This window comes from Cryptomeria japonica, chromosome 10, assembly GCF_030272615.1.
Source record: "Cryptomeria japonica chromosome 10, Sugi_1.0, whole genome shotgun sequence".
NCBI lineage: Eukaryota > Viridiplantae > Streptophyta > Pinopsida > Cupressales > Cupressaceae > Cryptomeria > Cryptomeria japonica.
The window spans coordinates 751,260,269-751,284,074 of NC_081414.1; the positions used below are offsets into that span (position 1 = coordinate 751,260,269).

The window sequence follows — 23,806 nt, forward strand, 5'->3', positions numbered from 1 at the left end:
TCCTGCACACAACACATATTAGCACATTTTACATTTTCATCATGTAAATAATTATTTGCATTATCATATTCATTTGCATTTCATACATTCACATTTGCATTGGCATAACATATAAAACATAAATGAACAAAAAAAATAAATATTGCATTGCATCATATACATATTTGCATCCATATCATAAGCATCACATAAGAACATCTCATCACATAGGTACACATGCATATAGCTGCCGCAAAGATGCATCATCTCATATATATATATAAAGTGTCATGATACAATGATGTCAAAATCATATGGCTACAATCACCCGCAGGTGTCTACATCATTATACAAAATGGTACAAAACTGATACAAAGGAACCCACTGATAACTCCTGCCAACACTGTTGGTAGTGCTAATCCTGTCCATGTCATGGTATCCCATGCCACGTGTCCCACCCTCATCTCTAGTCTTGGATCCTAGAACACTCGTCTAAGGGCATCCCTGTCTCCGTCTCGATCGTACGAAATCAGCTCCCCATCAATCGGTATTCGCATAATCCTATATACATCCTCCAGGGTAACTGTCATCTCTCCCATCAGCAAATGGAATGTGCAAGTCTCGGAGTGCCATCTCTCAGCCAGTGCAGTCAGCAAACCCATGTTTGCCCGAAACTCAGGCACATACAGCACATGTCTCAAACCCATCTCCTCGATGGCAGCTCTGTCCTCAAATGACAACTCAGGTCGCAACCTCTGCGTCAACGGGAATCTCTCTCGTGACTCTAGCATCGACAAATACTCCTGCAGTCAAACAACTCAATCATGTCAGTTATAGTGGCATTCACTGTTCATCACAAAATGCTACTTTTTATCTAAATGCATATGGCTATCTATCCTAGTGACACTCACTGTTCATCACAAAGTGTTGCTGATTATCTTAGTGGTACTCCCTGTTCATCACAAAGTACTACGTGTGTTGCACTCCCTGTTCATCACAAAGTGCTCCTCACATTTGCACTCCCTGTTCATCACAAAGTGCTGCTCATATTTTAGTACTCCCTGTTCATCACAAAGTACTTTATTTTGGTACTCACTGTTCATCACAAAGTGCCTTGATCTATCCTAGTCTTCCCTAGAGGACCTGCTTGAGTGTATCCTCTCAGCAGCTTATCCAATCGACAGCGTATGTTCATCACAGAACTGCCGATTTGACCTAGAAGACACAAATTCACATTTTTGGACACAAACGCGCTTTCTTGACATAAATGCGCATTTATTAAATTACCTAGTATGCATTAATGACAATAATAAATGCATCAAAGTACGAGGAGGTTTGGTGGTACTTACCGGCTCTCCTGCCTCTGCTGGCCTCTGGAATCGGCGAACGCGATCAAATTTGTGAGTGAAAGCCATCGCTGTTGACTGCTCCTGCTCTATTTTCGCTCTGCAATATGCTCTCGTGGATGTGTAGATGACAATGAGGATGTATTTTCCCCCGTGGTCTATCTTATAGACTACCCCTAGCCTTCATTTTCCGAGTCAGTCTTCATTATCCCATGACTTTGTCACTTTATCCGGTCAATCCATTCTAGCCTTTCTTTCTTATCGAGAGATTGTCTGCAATCTTTTCAGACATTTTCATCCAATCTCTCGAGGGGGCATATCATTCCCATTCTAGGGCAACTCTGTATTAGGTCATCTTATCTTCTTTGAAACAACGCGACAAGCCGCATTGTCTCAAAGAGGGGCAAAATGTAGACACCTAAAATTGTCCAGTCTAATTAAATAAATATTTTATTTATTTAATTATCTAAGCCTAATTCTTCTATTAATTAAATAAATCCTTATTTATTTAATTAATTCATTTATCCTCTTCTAGCCTTATTTCTCATTTAAATAAATACATTTATTTATTTAAATTATCCTTTTCCTAAATTAAATAAATATTTTTATTTATTTAATTATCCCACTTCTTCTATTAATTAAATAAATTTTTATTTATTTAATTAATTCATTAGCCTTTTCTACCCATGACACATGTCATTCATCTCTTAATTCATACACTACCTACCCCTTTTATTATTTTATTATTTATTTTACCTACCCTCTAATCATAGCCGACCTCCTTTTACACCTCTCAATCTTATCCCTCCATTTCATATAGTGTCTTCTATATAAGGAGATGCTTCCTTCATTATCAAACCCTAATGAATCATCTTAATGACTTGACTACACTACGATCCTACTTGCAACCACATTTCGTTCTTTGTTGAGCTCTTGTGCACATAAAATCTGAGAGCAAATATATCAAGCAAGATCAATGGAGATAGGAAGAATGGAGATCAAAACCCTATTGGACATGTGATGGTATAATCTTTGTGATTTCATGTGATTTGCATTGTCTTAGGTAATCTTCATATGTTATGGTGGATCTTTGTTGATTGTTAGGCTAGGGTTTTGTGGTTGAATTCATTTAGCCTTTCAATATTTTTATTATTGTTATCCATTTTCACCATATACAATATGTATGCAAGAAAAGCATAGAATGGAGGAATTCAATTGTGAAACAAGGACACAAGGAATCTGTTAAGTTGTTGAAAGAATTAATAGAACTCACTCTGTCAATGAAGAATGATCTAAAATGTATTGATGTCAAATGTTTAAAAGATGATGGTAAAACCATAGAGGCTATAGATATCATAATTCAATATTTCAAAGAAAATATTGATTATGTAAAAGAGGCAAAAATATTGACTACATAATATTTCTCTAGAATGGCAAAAATAGAGTCTTTGTTAATCCTCTGCACCAGTTACATGGACAATCATTTGAACAAGGTGGTGAAAGTTAGGTAGGATAAGGAAGTATGGAAGCAATAGATTATTCATATTGGGCTTCCTAACTTTGCGATCGTTCAGAACTTCTCCGCAACTCATCTAGAGTGGAAATAGGTCACCACTGCAACACAAAACCGGCCTAGAGGTTCTACATCACATCACCGATGCTAATCGTGCCAGAGGATTTCAGCCTCTTATTTAGTTTCTTTGGATATGTTCTATAATAGTTTTAGTTATTCAAAAATTGAATTTTAGTTTAGGGCAGAGTTAAGTGAGTCTGTGTTACAAAGACAGTTAGCCTATGTTGGCTATATATATGTTTTAAAATGACTTTGAAAAGGTCCGAGAGTTTTCGGGGGCTTATAGACTTAGCATTTTATTTTATGATACATGATGTTCTGAAAAATAATTTCTATATGTGAATGGAATGAATGAATGATTATCGCAGGCTTAAATATGTGTATTTGATTTGATGAAAATAAATTTATGTGTGGATTTATCTTTCAATGTGATAGTTGTTCATTGCTTTGGAAATTCATCATATATCCGAGTGGAGTTGGTTCGTTTATAAGCTTATTTTAATTGATTTTATCAGAAGTTAGACAGATTCTTTGTGCTTTGTTTATTGAGATCGATTTCATAAAAGATCACATTCATAACATGTTTATGTATGAATGGTAGTTTGCCTTTAGTACTTTTTGATGAAAAGTATGCTTGTAAGTTTATTTTTTGTTTACATCATTCATTGAATATTATAAAGGGAGTTGTACCTCAATTCAGAGGAAAACGGTTTATAGTTTACCCAACTGATTGGTTATTGATTTGATCTTTATAAAGGGTTACAGAGTCAAGTACACACATAATTGTTTATGACAAATCTATTAACCAACAGATTTTTGGCGACTCTGCTGGGGAAATTATCTTGCATATTGTTAAGATCAGTTGTTTGAACATGGGAAAAAATGGTGCTACTCCATGAGATCATCTTACCTCTTGTGCAACTTAATCTTGAATTGTAAGATGAACAAGAAGATATAGTTATCTTTTATGCTTCAATAGTATGGAATCTAGAAGGTACACTAGATCTTTGAGGAGGAGTAGTAGATCTTGTTTTTCAAGCATTACAAAATCTAAATTTTTCATTTAACCCTACTCATTTTAAACAGGCAAGAAGTAGACCTCCTCCCTCTCCCACACCTTTTGCATCTCCCACCTGCCAAGCCCTCATTTTGTGCATTGTTGTCCTACCCATTGTCATCAATCTCACACCTTTTACTTTTCCAATGGCCCAGCCATTGGGATCTATTGTAGGACCCCTAAACCTAAGAGCTAATTTGAATGCCCTACCTAAAGTAGCAAGGGACAATTTACCTAAATTTAAAGGTAATGGGAAAACATCAATAGATGAGCACTTCAGTACTTTCAATGTAGCATGTGGTGTATTAGGTATTCAACATGAAGATGTGGTTGTGAGACTCTTTGTACAATCTTTAACTGATGTCGCAACATAATGGTTATATCATTTACCCAATGGTTCAATCACTAATTGGAATGATATGAAAACAAAATTTGAAACTAGGTTCAAAAGTGTAGAAGATGAGCAATCTCTTCTTGCTCAACTGACTCAGTTACAAAAAGAAATAAATGAACCTATGAGGGAGTTCATGGCCGAATATAATAAGATTGTTAATAAGATCCTATCAAACAAAAGGCCTTTTGATGACAATCAGAATTATTTCTTTCTTAACTCTATGCCCCCGGGTATAGACTTTCATCTCAGAAGACAAAGGGTAGCAGATCTGGCAGCAACCCAAACATTAGCTATTGAGTTGGAAGATGAACTAATCACATCTGTCAAATGGGAGAAAGAGGTTCAGATACCAAATGCTCAAGCCTCATCTTCTTTTGATCCAATGCTCCAAAGGTTATTCAATGATGTTATTGCATTGAAAAAACAATTGCCAAAGGCTAATGCATCATTTCAGCAACCTTATCAAGATATCTCTAGAATAAACCCTAATCAACCGATAAACATTGGCAAAAAAGTATTACAACTCCCTCCTACACAACAAACGCTTTCAATTGAACCTCCTCTTGGGAAAGGCAACATGTGTGTCTTCCATTTGACTGATGATCATGATGGAAGCTCTTGTCTAGAGATGGTGCATTTGTTGGCAATTGACACTCATCCAGCTTAGTTGTGTTGTGATTGATGGCAACACACAATATTTTGGGTTGGTCACTTAACCGGTATACATTGTTTGGCAACCAGAATTCAGTGAACCGACAAGTCAAGGAATTGACACTGATAGACAAAACTACGAACCGGTATATGAGGCCGACACAGGAGATTGATCTGGCAGGTCTACACGACAATGATCAAGGCATTGGTCTTGAAGTTTAATGAATTGATTTTTGCTCAGGCCAATATGTAAATAAATTGTAATATCATTGTAAGCCAACATAAGGCATTTATGTTTGTATTTGGGAAGGGTATTTAAGTTAGTCCGGTTAGGTTATTTTGGAGATATATATAAGAAGGTAATGGCATATAGTGATGTGATATTGTGAGAGCGATCTTGATTGACAGAATGCAATGTAATATTCTATAGTCGATCTTGGATATTGGTTTAAAGGTTTGGGAAGTGAAGCAAGATACCGGTAAGGAAAGACACAGTGTAAACCTGTACAGACTGTGCTTTAACCAGAACTCATCCAACATAGCAGATGCACTCTCAGAGTTCAGAATTTTTTTTGTAACCCCATATGCGGTGATTGTAGTCAGTGAGGCTCCTTTAGTGATAAGCAGTGTGCTCTAGGTTGTTGGCCTTCCTGCATGTGCAAACCCCTATTGTAATATTTATTCATTTGGCCAATGGATAGATATTGTGGGTCTCCAATCCCACCGTGGTTTTTCCTCTTTGAGGTTTTCCACGTATAAATCTTTGTGTTATGGTGTATGCTCTTGTGGTTGCTTCATTTCTATTTGTTGTTGTATTGTTTCATGTTTATTGGTTACTAAACTGTATTGTTAATAAGGTTAAAATTGATTAAACCAACAAAACACTGATTCACCCCCCCTCTCAGTGTTCTTGGATTCCAACAATTGGTATCAGAGATTGGTGCCTTGGAGTAAGCCTAACAGCTCAAGGAAGATCCTGAATCCGGAATCCATGGAGATGAGTCTACTTAAACAACTTGAAGTAGCACTTGAGGACTATGATGTTGAAAGGATGAAGAACTTGAAGCTGCAAGATGAATTGAACTCTGCAAAGGAATTCATTCTTACCCTGCAAGAGAGGCTGTCATCTTTTCAAGCTAAAAGGAAGCGAGTTTTGCAAAATATGGATGATGAAGAGAAGGATGCCTTTAAGGAACAATGTCAGAACTTGAGTCAGGAGAATGGTGTGATGAAGAATGAAATACAATCCATGACTATGAGGATGTCCAAGGCGATTGAAGACCGAAAGAAGAATGAAGAAAATCTTGGCAGATCTTTGAAAGACATATCTGAGGAATGTATTAGGTTGGCGCATGAGAATGATGTGATGAGAACTGAGTTGGTGCAATCACAGGACAATGGGCAAGAGTTGTAAAGGATAATGTCAATCCTAAGAAGTGATCTAGATGCTGCAAATGAATACAAAGAAAAGTTCAAGGTTAGTTTTGCAAGGGTTGATGAATTATTGAAGGATCAAAGAGACATTGGAGACACTAGAGGTCTTGGATTTGAGCATGGAGAAATCTAAGGTACTGCAAATCAGGGAAATCCACCAGACAACCAAAATCAGAATACATTGGTAAGGTAGCCAAATGTACATAAATTTAATGGTAGATGCTTTGTGTGTAATAAGTTTAATCATAGAGCAAGTCAATGCATAAATAGAGCAAATCAAAATAATAATGTTGTTCTCGGTTAGTGTTCAAAATGTAATAAGTATGGTCATAAGAGAGAAGATTGTAGAATGAATATCAAATGTCATGCATGTGGAAAGTTTGGACATATGGCTAATCAATGTAGGTCGAAGAATGGTCAAGGACTCAACAAGGCAATTCAGAAAAATAATGTCGCTTGCTATGAATGCAACAAAATGGGACATATTGCCAAATATTACAGAAGCAAGAACAATCCGGTAGGAAATGATGAGAAAGGAAAACAAAAGGTTGAATACATCCGGAAGGAGCATTAGAGGAAATGGGTTAGGAAATTTGAAGATCAAACAACAGAGACAATCAGCCCAGTTACTCAACCGATAGAGTAGAATGTTCCTGCATCGACAGGAAACTTATCCAGTACCTAAGGCAATAGCCTTAGGGAGAGGCAAATTAATGATGAATCTTGCATTACCCTCGGTAGAGGTTTGAAAGCCTGTTTCCGATCTTGGAGAAGACAGTCTAGAGATTCACCAGAGTTTGAAATTTCTGGATTAGAGAAGGACATGGATAGGCTAATCGGACATGCAAGAGAATTAAGATGTTTGGTGAATCCCTGGTTGAACACTCTGTAACTTCACAAGAGGGAAAGCATAGAGTTAATGAATAAACCTACTCCGGAAGACCTATCAGAAGAAGAGCTTCATGCATATAGTCTTAATGGTCTTGTATCCAATTTGAGCACATTGAAGATAGGTTGGGATGCATACTTAGGATTTTTGAAGAATGCTTACCTAGATATTTTCAAGTATATCTAGATCCGGTAATCACATTTTGGTTTGTACTGAATTTCATTTCTTACTCTCTTTTGCCCTGGTCTTTGGCATTGTTGTCAAGGGGGGAGAGGTTGATGTGAAAAATAATTGGGACATAAGAAGTAATGTATAGCTCAGGGGGAGCAGTCTTCCAACAATTTTTGAGATCAGTTTTGGAGATTTTGGCAGGGAATCAGAACAACACTTCAGCGATCCATTTTTTACATGGGTGTTGCCATCAATGCCAAAGGAGGAGATTGTTGGCAATTGACACCATTTTGGGCTGGTCAATTTACCGATGGCCGACTTAGTTGTATTGTCATTGATGGCAATGCACACCATTTTGGGCTGGTCAATTTACCGATACTCACCGGTATACATTGGTTGGCAATCAGCATTCAATGAACCAACAAGTCAAGGAACCGACAATGATAGACAAGGGAAATCGACAAACTAGGAACCGACATATGAGGCTGACATAGGAGATTGATTTGACAGGTCTACACGGCAACGATTGAGGCATTGGTCTTGAAGTTTAATGAATTTATTTTTACTTAGGCTGACATGTAAATAAATTGTAAGCCGACATAAGGCATTTATGTTTGTATTTGGGAAGGGTATTTAAGTCAGTTTGGTTAGGTTATTTTGGAGATATATATAAGAAGGTAATGGGATATAGTGATGTGATATTATGTGAGCGATCTTGATCGACAAAATGTGAATGTAATGTTCTGTAGTTGGGCTTGGATATTGGTTTAGAGGTTTGGGAAGCGAAGCAAGATACCAGTAGGGAAGGACAGTGTAAACTGGTACAGACTGTGCTTTAACCAAAACTCATCTAGCATAGCAAATGCACTCTTAGACTTCAAAATTTTGTTTGTAACCCCATGTGTGGTGATTGTAGTTAGTGAGGCTCCTTTAGTGATGAGCAGTGTGCTCTAGGTTGTTGGCCTTTTTGCATGTGCAGGCCCCTATTGTAATATTTATTCATTTGGCCAATGGATACATATTGTGGGTCTCCAATCCCACCGTGGTTTTTTCTCTTTGAGGTTTTCCATGTATAAATCTTTGTGTTGTGGTGTATTCTCTTGTGGTTGCTTCATTTCTATTTGTTGTTGTATTCTTTCATGTTTACCGATTACTGAACTGCATTGTTAATAAGGTTAAAATTGATTATATCGGCAGAACATTGATTCACCCCCCTCTCAGTGTTCTTGGATTCCAATAATGTTATGCATACATGGCTAACACAAGGGAAATGGTGGAAGAGATTATACAAGATGAAAGGATTTCTGGACAGCTTGGCAACCTTGTAATTCACTTTTTGGAGTATGAATCAGATTTGGAAAGAGGGGGTGATATATTGGTTACCTTGGAAGATCCTTCATGTGTCGTATTGACTAGAAATCAACGCAATTTCAAATACCCAAGCAATGCATCTTTTCCAGAAGTATTGGCCAAAGGTAAGGAACTTTTAGCTCTAACCCCTAATGGTAATTCAAAGGTTCCCGAGGTTCAATTCTTAAAAAGATCTGACCCTGATGCCTTATTTGATGTTGAATTTTGTAAATCCTCAAAGATTCAGATATCCCCTACTGAATACCTTAGGTTGAATCCCAAGGAACTAGATAAATTAGTAAAGTACATCAAAGGTGATGACCCTCAAATTGAGTTTAGCAATCAACAGTCAATTAATGTCGAGTCCTCCAATGTTAATTTTTTTGCTTCACCGTTGGAGTCATCTATGTCTGCTCCTGAAATAATTGCTAATAAATCTAATGATTCCCCTCATTCTTCTAACCCAAAGCCTGATCCGTTCTATGTGTCCTTGTTTATAAATGGTCATAAGCTTAACAATTGTGTTATAGACTCTGGTGCATCAGATAATATCATGCCCTCCTTAGTAGCTAAAGCCTTGGGCTTATCCCTTACTAAAATATTTGGTAGATGCTACTCCATGGACTCAAAACAAATTCCTTTGCTCGGTCAAATTAAAGATGCACAAGTTTCTCTTGCAGCCTCTCCTAGTAAAAGGGTGAAGTTGACTATCTTAGTTGATGATATACCTGCCAGTTATGGCATGTTATTGAGTAGAACCTTTTGCAAATATTTGGGTGGGGAGATTAAAATGGATTGGTAACAAGCAACTATTCGAGTGGGAAAGCAAAAGGTACAGTTGCAACCTGAAACAAAATATAAATTTACTGTGTTCCCTTCTGATGACCCTAAGTCTCAGATACTATATCAGGAGTGTGATTTTGGCAATTACATTTTTTTCTCTGGAGATCAGGAAGAAAAACCAGTACTTGACTTTGATTGTTTTGAAAGTCTCTGGGTTATGTAGTTTGATGGTAGTTGTTCATCAGTAGGTTCTAGAGTTGGGGTAGTTCTGATTTCTCCTAGGGGTGAGAATTTCCCTTTTTCCTTTAAATTAGAATTTCAGAACACTAATAACACAACATAGTATGAAGCTATGTTATTGGGATTGGATGAAGCTAAGAAAAAAAGGGAAAAAAATGCTCAAAGTGAAGGGGGATACCGGATTGGTTGTTAAGTAGGTAAGAAATGTTTTTACCATGAGGAATGAAAGATTAAAGCATTATAGAAATGGGGTCTAGGATCAGATAAAAAGTTTTGATGCATTTAAAATTGAAGAAATTCCTAGAGATCAAAATACCAAGGCTGATTCATTAGCTGTATCAGCTTCCCTTCTACTTCCCCATCCTTATTTTCAAGAAGAGACATAAAGGATTGAGATGGTTTATCGTCCTAATGTTCCAGACAATTCTGAATTTTTGTAGGTATTTAAAAATGACAAACAAATTAATAACTTTCCATGGAAGGTAGAAATGTTCATGTCAACCTTCTTTGAAGGTTTTGAATCAGAATGCAGTGAATTTTGCCCTGACCCGAGAGATGATCCAAATAAAAATATCATCCAATTAAAAGGAACAAAATTCCAAAAGGTCTGGTATCCCTTGAACAGTTGTTTGATCATTATGATAGATATGTTGGAAATAAATATACCCCAAAAACTGATTGTTCAGAGGATCATGAAAAGGTGAATATCGAGGACGAGGTTGATCCAAAGTTTGTTAATCTAGGAAAATGTTGTACGTCCGAGGAGAAGTGTCGGATTGTTGAACTTTTGTTAAGATATAAGGATGTCTTTGCTTGGTCATATAGTGACTTAAAGAATTTTAGGGAAGACTAGTTTCAGCACCATATTCCTTTGAAACCAGGAGCAACCCCTTTTAGGCCAAAGTTAAGAAATTATAACCCCAAGGTTGCGGATTCCATCTTTAAAGAAGTGGATAACGTGTTAAGGCCAGATTATATATACAATCCATCATTCAACTTGGGCGGCAAATATTGTTCCTGTGCGGAAAAAGAATGGGGAAATCCATATTTGAGTGGACTTTAGGAACTTGAATCAGACAAGTCTAAAAGATAATTATCCTTTATCGGTCATGGATCATATCCTGCACATAGTTGTTCGGTCAGAAATGATGTCCATGTTAGATGGGTTTTCAGGTTACAATCAGATAAGCGTAGCAGAAAATGACCAACACAAAACTGCCTTCACAACCCCATGGGGAACCTTTGCATATAATCACATGCCATTTGGCCTGATAAATGCTAATGAAACTTTCCAAAGAGAAATGAATCTGCCTTTTGGTCATTTGATAGATAAAATAATTGTTATTTATTTGGATGATTTAATCGTGTTCTCCAGGAGAAGAAAAAATCATTCTAGGGATTTGAATGTTGTCTTGCAGAGGTGTAGAGATCACGAAATATCCTTGAATCCAAAGAAATATGTTTTATGTGTCATAAAGGGGAAGTTACTGGGGCATTTTGTTTCATAAGACGACATTAAAATCGATCCAGACAGAGTAAGGGCCATTTAACAATTAAGTCTCCCATCTAATAGAAGTGGTGTCAAATCCTTCTTCAGGTCCAGGTAAACTTTCTCAAGAGGTTTGTGTCAGATTTCACTGAGATTACAAAACATATAGTGGGGATGATGAGTGAAAAGAAGATATTTAAGTGGAACAAAGAAGCAAAGAAAGCCTTTGAAGTTGTGAAGGAGGCAATGACATAGACACCCACTTTGATAAATCCAAACTTCCAGAAGGAGTTCATCATTTATTGCTACGCCTCTAAGCATATGATGTGGGGTATTTTGTTACAAAAGAATGAAGAAAATATGGAAGTTCCCATTGCCTTTATGAGTGTGCCACTTAAAAAGGATGAACTTAAATATTCATTGATAGAGAAACAAGAATTTGTTGTGGTTAAGGTTGTTAAACATTTTAGATATTATTGAAGAGGGTGAAAACAATAAGGAGATATAAGTGGCTAGTAAATCAAAACAAACCATTCAAAACACAAGATAAAACCATTATACCTCACTACCTTATACCTTCTCCTTCAGATTGGCCTTGATGAAGTGGATAAATGCGCCCTTGTGCTCCACTTGTTTGGATTTGCCCTTCTTGATTGATTTGGATTGCTCTCCAAGATTGCACAACAAAGATAAACAAGATTGAGTGATGGATGGTCAAGTGATGGATATGGATGACATGGATTCTAAGTAGATATTTAACTACAATGGTGATGTTCTTGATGAATTTATAAATGTATGTTGATAGCATGAGATTGCACAAATTGGAGATGTGAAATGAAGGGGAGGAGACCCCAATTTATAGATTTGAAAGGGGATGAATGGACGGTCAAGATTGAATATGGATCAAGGGTGGAGATTGAAGGAGAGGGAGCACATGGATTGAGAGGACATAAGAGGACAAGCTGTGGAGACCAAGAGATTTTACATAAAGGCATTTCTTGTCTCCACACTCCACAATGTACATGGGGAAGATACCGCAAGTACATTGGGAAGACAAGAAGGAATTAAAAATTCCTTGGGGGATGAACAAGAGAATTAAAAATTCTCAAATAATGAAGTGTGTGGAGAAAGGAAATGAGAAAAGGAATTTAAAATTCCTTGGGAAGATGAGAGACATGGGAGAATGTGAGATTTTTGAATTTCTTGAAATGACCCAATTAGGTGCATTTAAGATTGGTAGGTGAGGAGGGGACAAGTGGACTTAGCCATTTATGGCTATGGGTTGACTTGGTGGATAATCATAGGGATTAGCCACTAGAAAATGATTAAGTGAGATGATTAGGTGGGTTAATGAGATATTAGAAGACACGTGGGATTTGTAGGAGGATTTGACAAGGAGAGAGAGAATGAGTGGAGGAATTAAAAATTAAGAAATAATGTTAAGTAGGCTTCTAGAAGAATTAATTAGGCTAATGAAGAATTAGGGGAAGTGATTTGTAGTTAGTTAATTAATTGTGATTAATTAACTAAAAGGAGACTTCAAGGAAATTAATTAATTTAAGATCCTTAAAAGAAGAGAGAATAATTAATTTGTTGGATAAATTAATTATCTGGACTATAGTGATAGGATTAATTAAATTTAATTTAATTAATTATGGGAAGAAATATATTAACATAATTAAATCAATTAATTACTTAGAAAGGATAAAATTAATTAATATTTAATTTAATTAATTTTGGACGTCTACATTTTGCCCCTTGCATTCTCACTCTGTCATTTTTGTACCTAACCTAGTTCTTAAAAGTATTTTGACTCAACAAGAAGTGGGAATAAATAATTGAGCTACTTGGGTTTCTAAAATACAGGAGTTCGATCTAGACATTAAGTCAACAAAGCTAGTTTGGGGTCAAGGCTTATGTCGATTTATAGCAGAGAACAAAGAAGATGGAGGTGAAGAACTACCAACGATCCTATTAGTTAGCTTACAAGATCTGTGGTTCATGGATGTAGCTCATTATTTGACATATGGAGAATTCTCAGATTATCTAACTCCAAGAGAAAAAAGGAACCTGAGATTGAAGGAAACAAAATATGTAATTTTTTATGATGTGTTGTACAAAAAAGGCTTAGATGGAACCTTTTTGAGGTGTGTTGACAAAGAACAATAGGAAAAGCTCTTGAGGGTGTTCCATGATGAGGTGTGTGGTGGTCACTACTCATCCACAGTCACAGGTTTCAAAATTCTTAGAAATTGTTATTACTGGCCAAGTATGTTCAGAGATGCATACGAATGGGTGGCCAATTGTGAGAAATGTAAATTGTTCTCTGGAAAGACACAGTTAGCAACATTACCACTAAGGGCTATTGTTATAGAGGACCCCTTCAAACAATGGAGTTTAGACCTTTTTGGACACCTCACACCACCTTCCAGTGTCAGACACACCCATATTTTGATAGCCATCAATTATTTTACTAAGTGGGTGGAAGCAATCCTAGTAAAGAAGACCACTTCTGAGATCATTTGCAATTTCCTCAAATACAACATATTGGTGTGTTTTGGTGTTCCTTAGAAGATTGTAACAGATAATGCCTCTAATTTCTCTTCGTCAGAGTTGGCTATGTTTTGTTATGACCACAGTATCTCACTTTCCTATTCGTCAGATTATCATCCTCAAGGATATAGACAAGCCGAGTCCAACAATAAGAATTTGATAGCTATCATGAGGAAGTTGGTGTGTGACAATTCTAAGGATTGGCATAAAAGGCTTTATGAAGAACTTTAGGCCGATATAACATCACCTAAGAGGGAAATAGGAATGACACCTTTTGAACTGGTATATGGGATAGGAGCTCATTTGTCACTCCCTTCAGAGTAATCCGCAACCAATTTGCAGAAGGTGATTGAAGATCAATATTTTCAAGATTCCTTGGAGAAGAGGGTAATGTACTTGACCAAGATAGACGAAGAGAGAAGTGAGTTGGTGGATGACATCACAACTCATCAAGCTCATGTTAAAAAGATTTTTGATCGAAAAGCCAGACCAAGAAAGTTCATGCAAGGAGATCAAGTGTTGCTATGGGACAAAAGGAGAGAACCAAAAAGAGCTCATAGTAAATTTGACTCTCTTTGGAAAGGACCATTCGAAATCCATCAGGTATTGGGACCTAACTCTTTTAAATTACAATACCCAGATGGAATAATTTTGCCCCTCTTATAATGGGTAGTATCTTAAGCTCTATTAGTTGTAAAACAGGAGTCCCCTATTCTTGTACATAGTCCTTTGTTTATTCGTTTTGTCAGTGTCAGATTTGGTTGTGTGGTTTTGGTGTGTCCCGATCCTTTTCTCTGTGTTTCTAAGTTTTTGTGTAACTAGAGATTCTAAGTTCGTCGCCTAGTCCTTTACAGTCCCAGTCTCTAGTCAAAGCCGATTGTTACCCCTATTTTTGCACATGTTTAATTTTTCCATAATTTCATTTTCAAGCAAAAATAAAGTACATTAATGCCATCTCGATGTTTCATTATAAATCCCTCTTGTTTTGGCCTTTATATGCCGAAGTGTTCCTTTTGAAACTTTCGCTTGAACTTGTGTGTAATTTCAATAGTTCATTGGTTCAAAGTTCATACTGTGTGTGTATGTATCAAGTCCTTGTTAAAATAAGTTTTAAGTGTGCAAGAGGAATCTTAGTGGTGAGTGAACTTAAACTGTTGAACCTTTCATCTTGGTTCAAATGGTCGCAAGTTCAAAGCCCGTGGTGCAAGCAAATATAAAGGCGAGTAATCAATGGAGGGAAATGGTTTCTGGGAATCTCGGGAGCTTAAATTTTAAAAAGTTTTCATAAATGGAAGTGATCATTACATGTTAAGTACCTTGAGCGAAGTGACTTGTAATTAATACAAGTGTCAGAATTACGTCACTTTGACATTAACCCGACATGAGTGGATTTGATATTTGAAGCATGGCAATTATGAAGCCGGATTTAAGTCTTTTATAGATGTCAAATGAATTGCTTCGTCACTAAGAAGCTAAAATTGGCAAGAAAAGAATTCAGCGCTGCAGGTAATTAGTTCCATTCTTCAGGGTTAGTAGGGATTCAATTTGTATGGAAGGTGTTATTAAAGTTAAAATTGAAGGTACAACTACCAATAAATCAAATAAATCCTCTAAGAGCCAACTACTTGTTTGTGCTACTCAATCCAGGAGTAAGAGTAAAAGCAGGAGAAATCCAGACAATAAGGTGGTCATTGATTTAGAGGCACTTCAAGAGGTTGAAGATACAATGGCTGATCAAAACCAGGAAATGCCCATTGTGGAGAACATTGATGCAAAGAAACCACTTGAAGATGTGTCGAATCCTATAAGCACAATGATGGTAATAAATGTGACACCCAAATAGGCTCCTCCAGATAAAAGTGATGCATCCAGTACCCCTCGATGGTTGGAAGCCTCTTTCAACAGCAAGAAAAGGAATGTGGTACCAATATCTCTGTCGATCAAAGACATGGTAAGAAAATGTTTAGGGAAAACCCCCAACTCCAAGAAATTGAAAACTACTTCAAGGGTGGATTTAGATCCAAACACAAAAAATTGGATCGCAAAGGTAGACCATCCAGTAACAAATGAAGTGGTCGAAAACCCCATAGCTAAAGATTTTATTGTTGAAAAAATCAACCTCGGGACTGCCTCGAGAGCTACATATGTACATCACTTGGAAGCCTCTACCAAAAAGATAAACAAGCGCTAAAGTAGACATTGAGGTTAATGGTTGAATACATTGAAGGAATTCATAATCCCAACCCTCAACCAATAACTCAAGTGCCTACGTCTTTTGACCCCAAATCCCTAATCAATCAAAAGATGTTGGGTCAGATTCAAAGAAGCAAAATGGTAACTGAGGTATTTCTTGATCGGTTAGAAGGATAGATTCAAGCAAGTACAAGGTACATTAGAGATTTGAGCAAAGTATATGAAGATACCGTGGCGGTGATCAAAGAGTTGGAAACAAAAATGGCTTCATGGAGAAAGGAAGAAGCCAAATGGATGGCAGTGATCGCTCAGATGAGCGAAATTCAAAAGTATGGTGTAATTAAAATTCTGGAAGAAAAGGTTGTGCCTGGCTTAGATGATAATATGTTATATGTATGCAATAAAAGCATAGAATGGAGGAATTCAATTGTGAAACAGGGACACAAGTAAACTATTAAGTTGTTGAAATAATTAACAAAACTCACTTTGTCAATGAAGAATGATCTAAAATATATTAATGACAAATGTTTAAAAGATGATGGTAAAACCATAGAGGCTACAGATATCATAATTCAATCTTTCAAAGAAAAGATTGATTATGTAAAAGAGGCAAAAATATTGACAATAGAAGATTTCTCCAGGATGGCGAAATAAGAGTCTCTATTAACCCTCTGCATCAGTTATCTGGACAATCATGCAAACAAGGTGGCACAAGTTAGGCGGGATAAGGAAGTATGGAAGCAACAGATTAGTCATATTGGGCTTCCTAACTTTGCAATCATTCAAAACATCTCCACAACTCATCTGGAGTGGAAACGTGTCACCGCCACAACACAAAATCAGCCTGGAGGTTCCACATCACATCACCAACCCTGATCGTGCCAACAAATTTCGGCCTCTTGTTTAGTTTCTTTGGATATGTTCTAGAATAGTTTTAGTTATGTAAAAACTGAATTTTACTTAGGGCAGGGTTAAGTGACTATGTGTTTCAAAGACAATTAGCCTATGTTGGCTATATATATGTTTTAAAATGACTTTGAAAAGGTTTGAGAGTTTTGGGGGGCTTATAGACGAGTAGTATTTTATTTTCTGATACATGATGTTTTGAAAAAGACTTTCTATCTGTGAATTGAATGAATGAATGATTATCGCAGACATAAATTTGTGTGTTTTAGTTGATGAAAATAAATTTTTGTGTGGATTTATCTTTTCGTGTAATAGTTGTTCATTGCTTTGGAAATTCATCATAAATTTGAGTGGAGTTGGTTGGTTTATAAGCTCATTTTAATTAATTTTATCAAAAGTTAGATAATGTTTGTGTGCTTTGTTTATTGAGATCGATTTCATGAAAGATCACATTCATAACATGTCTATGTATGAATGGTAGTTTGCCTTTAGTACTTTTTGGGGAAAATTTTCTTGTAAGTTTATTTTCTGTTTACATCATTCATTAAATATCATAAAGGGAGTTGTACCTCAATTCAGAGGGAAATTGTTTATACTTTACCCAATTGATTGGTTATTGATTTGATCTTTATAAAGGGTTACAGAGTCAAGTACACATATAATTGTTTAGGACAAATCTATCAACCAATAGTATTGCATTCTAGCCAAGCTTTCCCATCACAACATCGGAAAATACGAGAGCAAGTCCAGCTTCTATCTTTGATTTGTTACAAACTATGTGGATTCAAAGAGAAGAATTGGATGCTAATGCAATTCAAACTTTCTTGAATGACAGTATGACAATCCTACAACTCCCAACATTTATGGTGAGAGGAAGACATTCAAAGAAAGAAATGTTTGTGGAGTGGGTGAGAAAATTTCTTCCACCTTAGCCTATTTAGCTAGTACCCATGAGTGAATTTATGGGAAAGGGCCAAGGAAAGCAATGTGTGTGGAGTGCGTGCGAGTGATAGAGAAGATTATTGATATTACATGGTGTTTGCTGCTTAAGAAGTCGGCCATGGAAAATGATCTTTACAAAGTTTTCACACCAAAAAATAGTAAAAACATCAACAAGTTTTAGCCTTCCCCAATGAGCCATTGAATTAAGGAAGATTATAGCCATTGTTCAAAATTATGCCAAGACATAATGAATACAAAAAAATAAAATAAAAACCAATGAATGAAAATCAATCAAAATAGAATGATTTAATTGTTTCTCATTGACTTGCATTCCCTCTAGAAGAGCCTATGTTGTTTATGATAAAAGTTAGCCAGTCTAGTTCACATGAGGAATGCCTTCAACATAAAAATAAATGATTTTAAAATTAAAGTATTTTGATTGATTTTGATATTATGTTATATATAATAATATAATAATGAAAATATTTTTTTTATGTGTTTCATGCATTGAATTATATATAATTTTATAGAGATGTCAAAGCATTCAATCATTTCTATATTTTAGACATTGGAATCTTAGGTTATGGTATTGATAAGGACAAGTATTTGATAGAGGAAATTGGCCTCAAACACGTGTAGGAGATATTGTCGACCAATTTTTACATTGAGATGTTAATGATAGTGTTTGAGTAGTGGAACTTAGTTTACATGTATATTTTATTTAAACTTACATGGGATACCATAATAGTTATAGGATTATGAGGGAGAACAGATAGAGTATCATAACTCGTACATTATTTTAATGTCGAGATTTTAAGAATGTAGCCATGCCAAGACAATTGGGCTTGTTGATATACATAGAGGACGATCTTCCATTGTATCCAATAATAGAACATACAATTGATTAGGTGTTGTTGGGCATAGGGATTAGATTATTAGAGGTGGGCACTAAAGGACTTAGTGGGTGAAGATATCATATGGAGTTTGTACAAATTATTATGGGATGGTGAGAGGATTAGTTAAAACTTTATAAATTAGAGGAAACTAATGGTATCTAACTTATCATATTATACTATTAGAGTCTTTTATTATGGGAGAGTTTTATAATAATTTAATTTATAACAAAGAGTGTCACAATCTATTACTATATATGCTAATAAGAAGCATGCTTAACCATAAGAGAGATATAATGAACCATTTTCGACACAACTTCTTGTTGGTGTAATTATTTATTCTTTTAGGATATAATTTCACTTTACTTAAGTTGACTTAGGATAATGCATCTCATCGTAGTTTGGATATGAGACACTTAGGGAAGTATGCACATAGGGATGATGCTTGTAGGAGAAATTCCACCTTTTGTGGTCTTATCTTGTTGTTACATTCCACATTCGGTGGGTGATCCACCTCTTGTGGAATATTATATTATTTCTCCTACCTACCCCTACTTTTTCTTACCTACCCTTATTTCTCATTGAGCCACATGTTATGATTGTATGCTCACATATCCATTTGGTCTTGCCTATATAAGCAGGCCCATATTCATTGTATTGGTTAATCCAATTGATCACTTTGGCATATTGATGAGAATACAGTTTGTTCTTGTCAAACTATTCTCTCTCTTTGATGTGCTTTTCATTGTGCCCTGGATCTTGGCAAAATACCACATGGTATCAGATTCATTGGGGCTTCATTGATTGGTTTTGGGAGACATCTTGGAAGGCTTCTAATTTAGGATTTGAATTATTGCATGTTGTGGAGGCATCCTAGAGCATTTTGGATCTCACCATTGCGTCTAAGAGGTCGTTTCCATAAAAATCAAGTATAAACTCGACCTATTTTGGAGGAAGTTGATTTTCGGGCAAGGAGGAAAGTTTTCGCCTATTTGGGTAAATCGTACAGATTTTATAAAAAAAAAAAACTTTTCTACAAAAAAATAATATTTGTTCCCCAGAATTTTTTTTAATATTCAAAACTTTTTTTCAAAAAAATATATTATTGTCGGGGGGAGGGGGAAGCATTACCCCACCCTCGACCCATACTCCATACCCTACAGTCTATAGGGACCCATGTATACCTGTTGCTATGCGTACAACTCGACGACCGTCCTCGAGACCTTTCATGCGTATCTCCCAGCGGTGACAAGCCCGTCGACCGTGCCCCATGCCATTGTCGGTCGCTGCTTCCTCCGAGCTCTGTTGCCAGTAATATCAGCGGTTGCTTCCTCCGGGCCCCACAACGACCGTCGACCCCAGCCACTGCTGTCGCTTCATGTCAGTGACCGCCGACACCCACCAACTGTCCATGCGGAGCCATGTCATTTGTACGAATCTAGCCACGATAGCTATACGAATAGACACGTCACAACCCCATCAGCGGCCCAGTCATTTGCCAGATAGTTGTACGGACAGACATGTCACCATATCTGTACGGTCAGCAGGGAGGTGCGATTGACAGTCATACGACCATCAAATTTTAGACCCCTCTCCATTGAGCAGTTTGATTTTTTGGGTCAACTTAGAAGGCCCATAACTTGCTCAATTTCGCTCCTTTTTGGGTGCAATCTTTTTTTATTTGGGCTACTTTTTCATGCTCTCCGCAATGGTGTGGTTATTTTCTGATTTTGGTGAACACGTTTTTCAAAATTTTCAGATTTTTTTAGCAATACCTATCTAATCCTCAATTTTGCAACTTCAAAGGCTTCATTTGGGCTCATACGACCTCCTTTTCAAGTGCCATTTTTTTTGAAAGTGCATATTTTTTCATCTACTTTCATAATCTGTGATCAGTGTGCAGATATTTTGAGTGAATATTGTACTTTCAGAAATTGGTATTTTGTGGTTTACATGGTACTTTTAATTTGCTTGGATCTTAGTTTAGACCTCTTGCATTATCAATTTGAGTCTCCTTTGGCCTCTTTGAGGCAGTTGTAAAGTTGAAATCAAAAGTCCACTTTGCCATTTTTTGCAAGTGGCCTATTGTACACGCACTAAGTATAATGTGTCAAATCATCATTTTGGGGGGGTTTTGTGATTGAGTGAATTTGGGGGGGGGGGGGGGTATCTTGTGTGATTGTGCCTCTCTTTCCTTGTGCTCTTTCATTTTTGTTGCTATGAGTCCTCATAAATTTACACCTTTAACTCCACATAACTATGCATCTTGGAAAATAAAAGCGTGGAGCAAACTAATGGAAAAAGGACTCACGCATTACATAGATGGAATAGTAGCAGCACCAACAGATCCTAAGGCCAATCCTAATGCTCAATTAGAATGGCTCACTAAAAATTGCATTTCTCTAGGAACTTTGCGTAAGTATGCATCAAATGACCTCATTTTTCACATTGAGAAGTGTTCTACAATCAAAGAGGCTTGGGATATCTTTTAGAAATTATATGGTCAAGTTGATGAAATCAGAGGCTACAAGATTGACAATGAGCTCACCAACTTGGATCCCAAGAGTTTTGATACAATCCAAGATTATGTCACCAAAGAAAATGAGCTAAGAGCAAAGCTTAAGGATTGTGGAATTGACAAAAAATATGCTCAATTGATATTCAACTTGTTGGACAAGCTTTCACCCAAATATGCAATATTTGTTTCTAGCTTCCAAACCCATCGCTTGACAGTGGGGAGCTCCTACACTATGCCTTCATTGGATGCTTTCATAGAAATTTTGATGTTGGAACAATCTAAGTTGTTGAACATGGGAATTCTCAAGTCTTCAAAGTTCAAAGCTTTGGTGGCTAATCTAAGTCAAAGCCACAACAGGAAAAAGGACAATCATCCTCTCCATCACAAGGCGATTTTTCATCCTCTTCCAAGAAGGGGAATACACCTAAGAAGGAAAAATCAACTTGTGCTTATTGCAAGAAGTATGGTCATGATGAGCATCAATGCCACACCAAGCAAGTTGATGAGTTGACAAATCTCCTTAAGAAGAACAACATCAATTTGCCATCCACCTACAACAAGAAGGAATCATCTCCTTCCACTTCCTCACAGTCTAAGGGAAAAGGGAAAGCATTTGTGGCTACAACAAGTTCTTCAAAGCAGTGAATACTTGACTTGGGTGCCTCTTATAACATGGGTTCTACAAAGGAGCAGTTTTCTTCATTGGAGCCATCAAAGGTACCTCACATTTACATAGGTGATAATACACAAGTTGAGGTTGAAGGGAAAGGTTCAGTTGCCATGGATGATGGAACATTTGAGAATGTTCTTTATGTTCCTAACTTGTCTACCAATCTTCTCTCTATCTACCAAATCACTCACTATGGGAATGGGAAAAGGGTTGAGTTTACACCTGATTCAATTGTGGTAAAAGAACTTGATAATGATGCCTTGGTAGCAGTGGGACAAGTTAATAACAACTCAAGGATTTATTCATTCTCCCACTTCGTGCCAAGTTCTCCTTCTAGGGCCTTGCTTACTCATTCAAGTTCAGAAAGTAAGCTATGGCATAAGCGGTTTGGTCACCTCAACTACCACTATCTTCAACAGCTTAGCACTAAAGACATGGTCACAAGTCTACCTCGAATCAATTTTTTAAAGGGTGTATGTTTAGGATGTTCCATGGGCAAGCATCCCGAGGAGAAGTTTGATAAGGGGAAATCTTGGTTCACCTTCATTTAGTAGGGCTCGCTATGTCCTCACCTTCATTGATGACTACTCCCATTTCACTTGGGTCTATTTTCTTGTTCATAAGAGTGAAGTGTTTGACAGATTTCTAGACTTCAAGGCTCATGTGGAGAAGCAATCAGGGAAAGTGGTCAAGATCCTTCGCACAGATAATGGAAGGGAATATGTGAACAAAAGACTTGAGGATTTCTATACATTTGAAGGGATTGATCTTCAGCATTCAATTGCCTACACTCCACAACATAATGGAGTTGTAGAACGTAAGAATAGAACACTCAAGGAAATGGCTAGTTGTATGGTACATGCACATTCTCTTGATCTCGCCTTTTGGGCAGAGGCTATAAGTTGTGCTACACATCCAAAATCGGGTTCCTCACAAAGTTTTGACGGATATTACTCCTTTTGAGGCTTGGGCTGGTAGGAAACTGATTGTGAGACATTTCAGAGTCTTTGGGTGTCCAACATGGGTTGACATTCCTTCGTAGAAACGCAAGGCATTGGAACCTCAGAGTAGGCCTTGTATTTTTATTGGATATCCCAAGGGTGTTAAGGCATATCTATTGATGGATCCAGAGACACATGAGGTGTTTATTGAGAGGAGTGTTCATTTTGAGGAAAGATCTCCTAGCTTAGCCTCACTTCCTCCTCTGCCTTCCTCCATTGTGGATAGTGATGAGAGTGATTCAAATGATGAGACTCCTTCAACTCCGACTCACAGGGTTACACCTCTGCAGGGTCCACTAGCAGTTGATGAGCCTTGTCCTCCACCTCCACCTAGACCTCGTTGGGCTCGACAAACACTTGAGTCAACGATTTCTCTTGTTGGGGATCCTTCAGATACATAGAGGACTTGATCATAGCATCAGGACCTTCCACATGCATACACTACTACCCCTTCCGATCCACAGACATTTCAGGAAGCATCAGGGGTTCCCGAGTGGGACCAAGCTATGGAGGAAGAGTATAGTTCTTTGATGAGGAACAACACTTGGGAGTTAGTCCCTCTCCCTAAGGGAAGAAAGATGGTTCAATGTAAGTGGATCTATCAGACCAAGTTTGTAGCGGATGGTAGTGTGGATAAGTGTAAGGCTCGTCTTGTTGCGAAAGGTTTCTCATAGGTAACCGGTGTTGACTATACTAAGACCTTTGCGCGCGTAGCCAAGATGAACTCCATTCGCTTGACACTTGCTATTGCAACAGCTCATGGTTGGGTTGTCC

The 23,806-nt window shown here is 37.1% G+C and overlaps 1 protein-coding gene across 1 annotated transcript in view; it reads right to left on the minus strand.

The window, feature by feature from the left end:
* Nucleotides 1-279: 279 nt before the first annotated feature.
* Nucleotides 280-23,806, minus strand: part of LOC131076202 (protein MAIN-LIKE 1-like) — a 37,071-nt gene continuing 13,544 nt past the window's right edge. Inside the window, exon 3 of the mRNA XM_059211982.1 lies at nt 280-782. Coding sequence (XP_059067965.1) covers nt 459-782 — 324 coding nt within the window. The 3' untranslated portion in view covers nt 280-458. The remainder of the gene's footprint in view (nt 783-23,806) is intronic.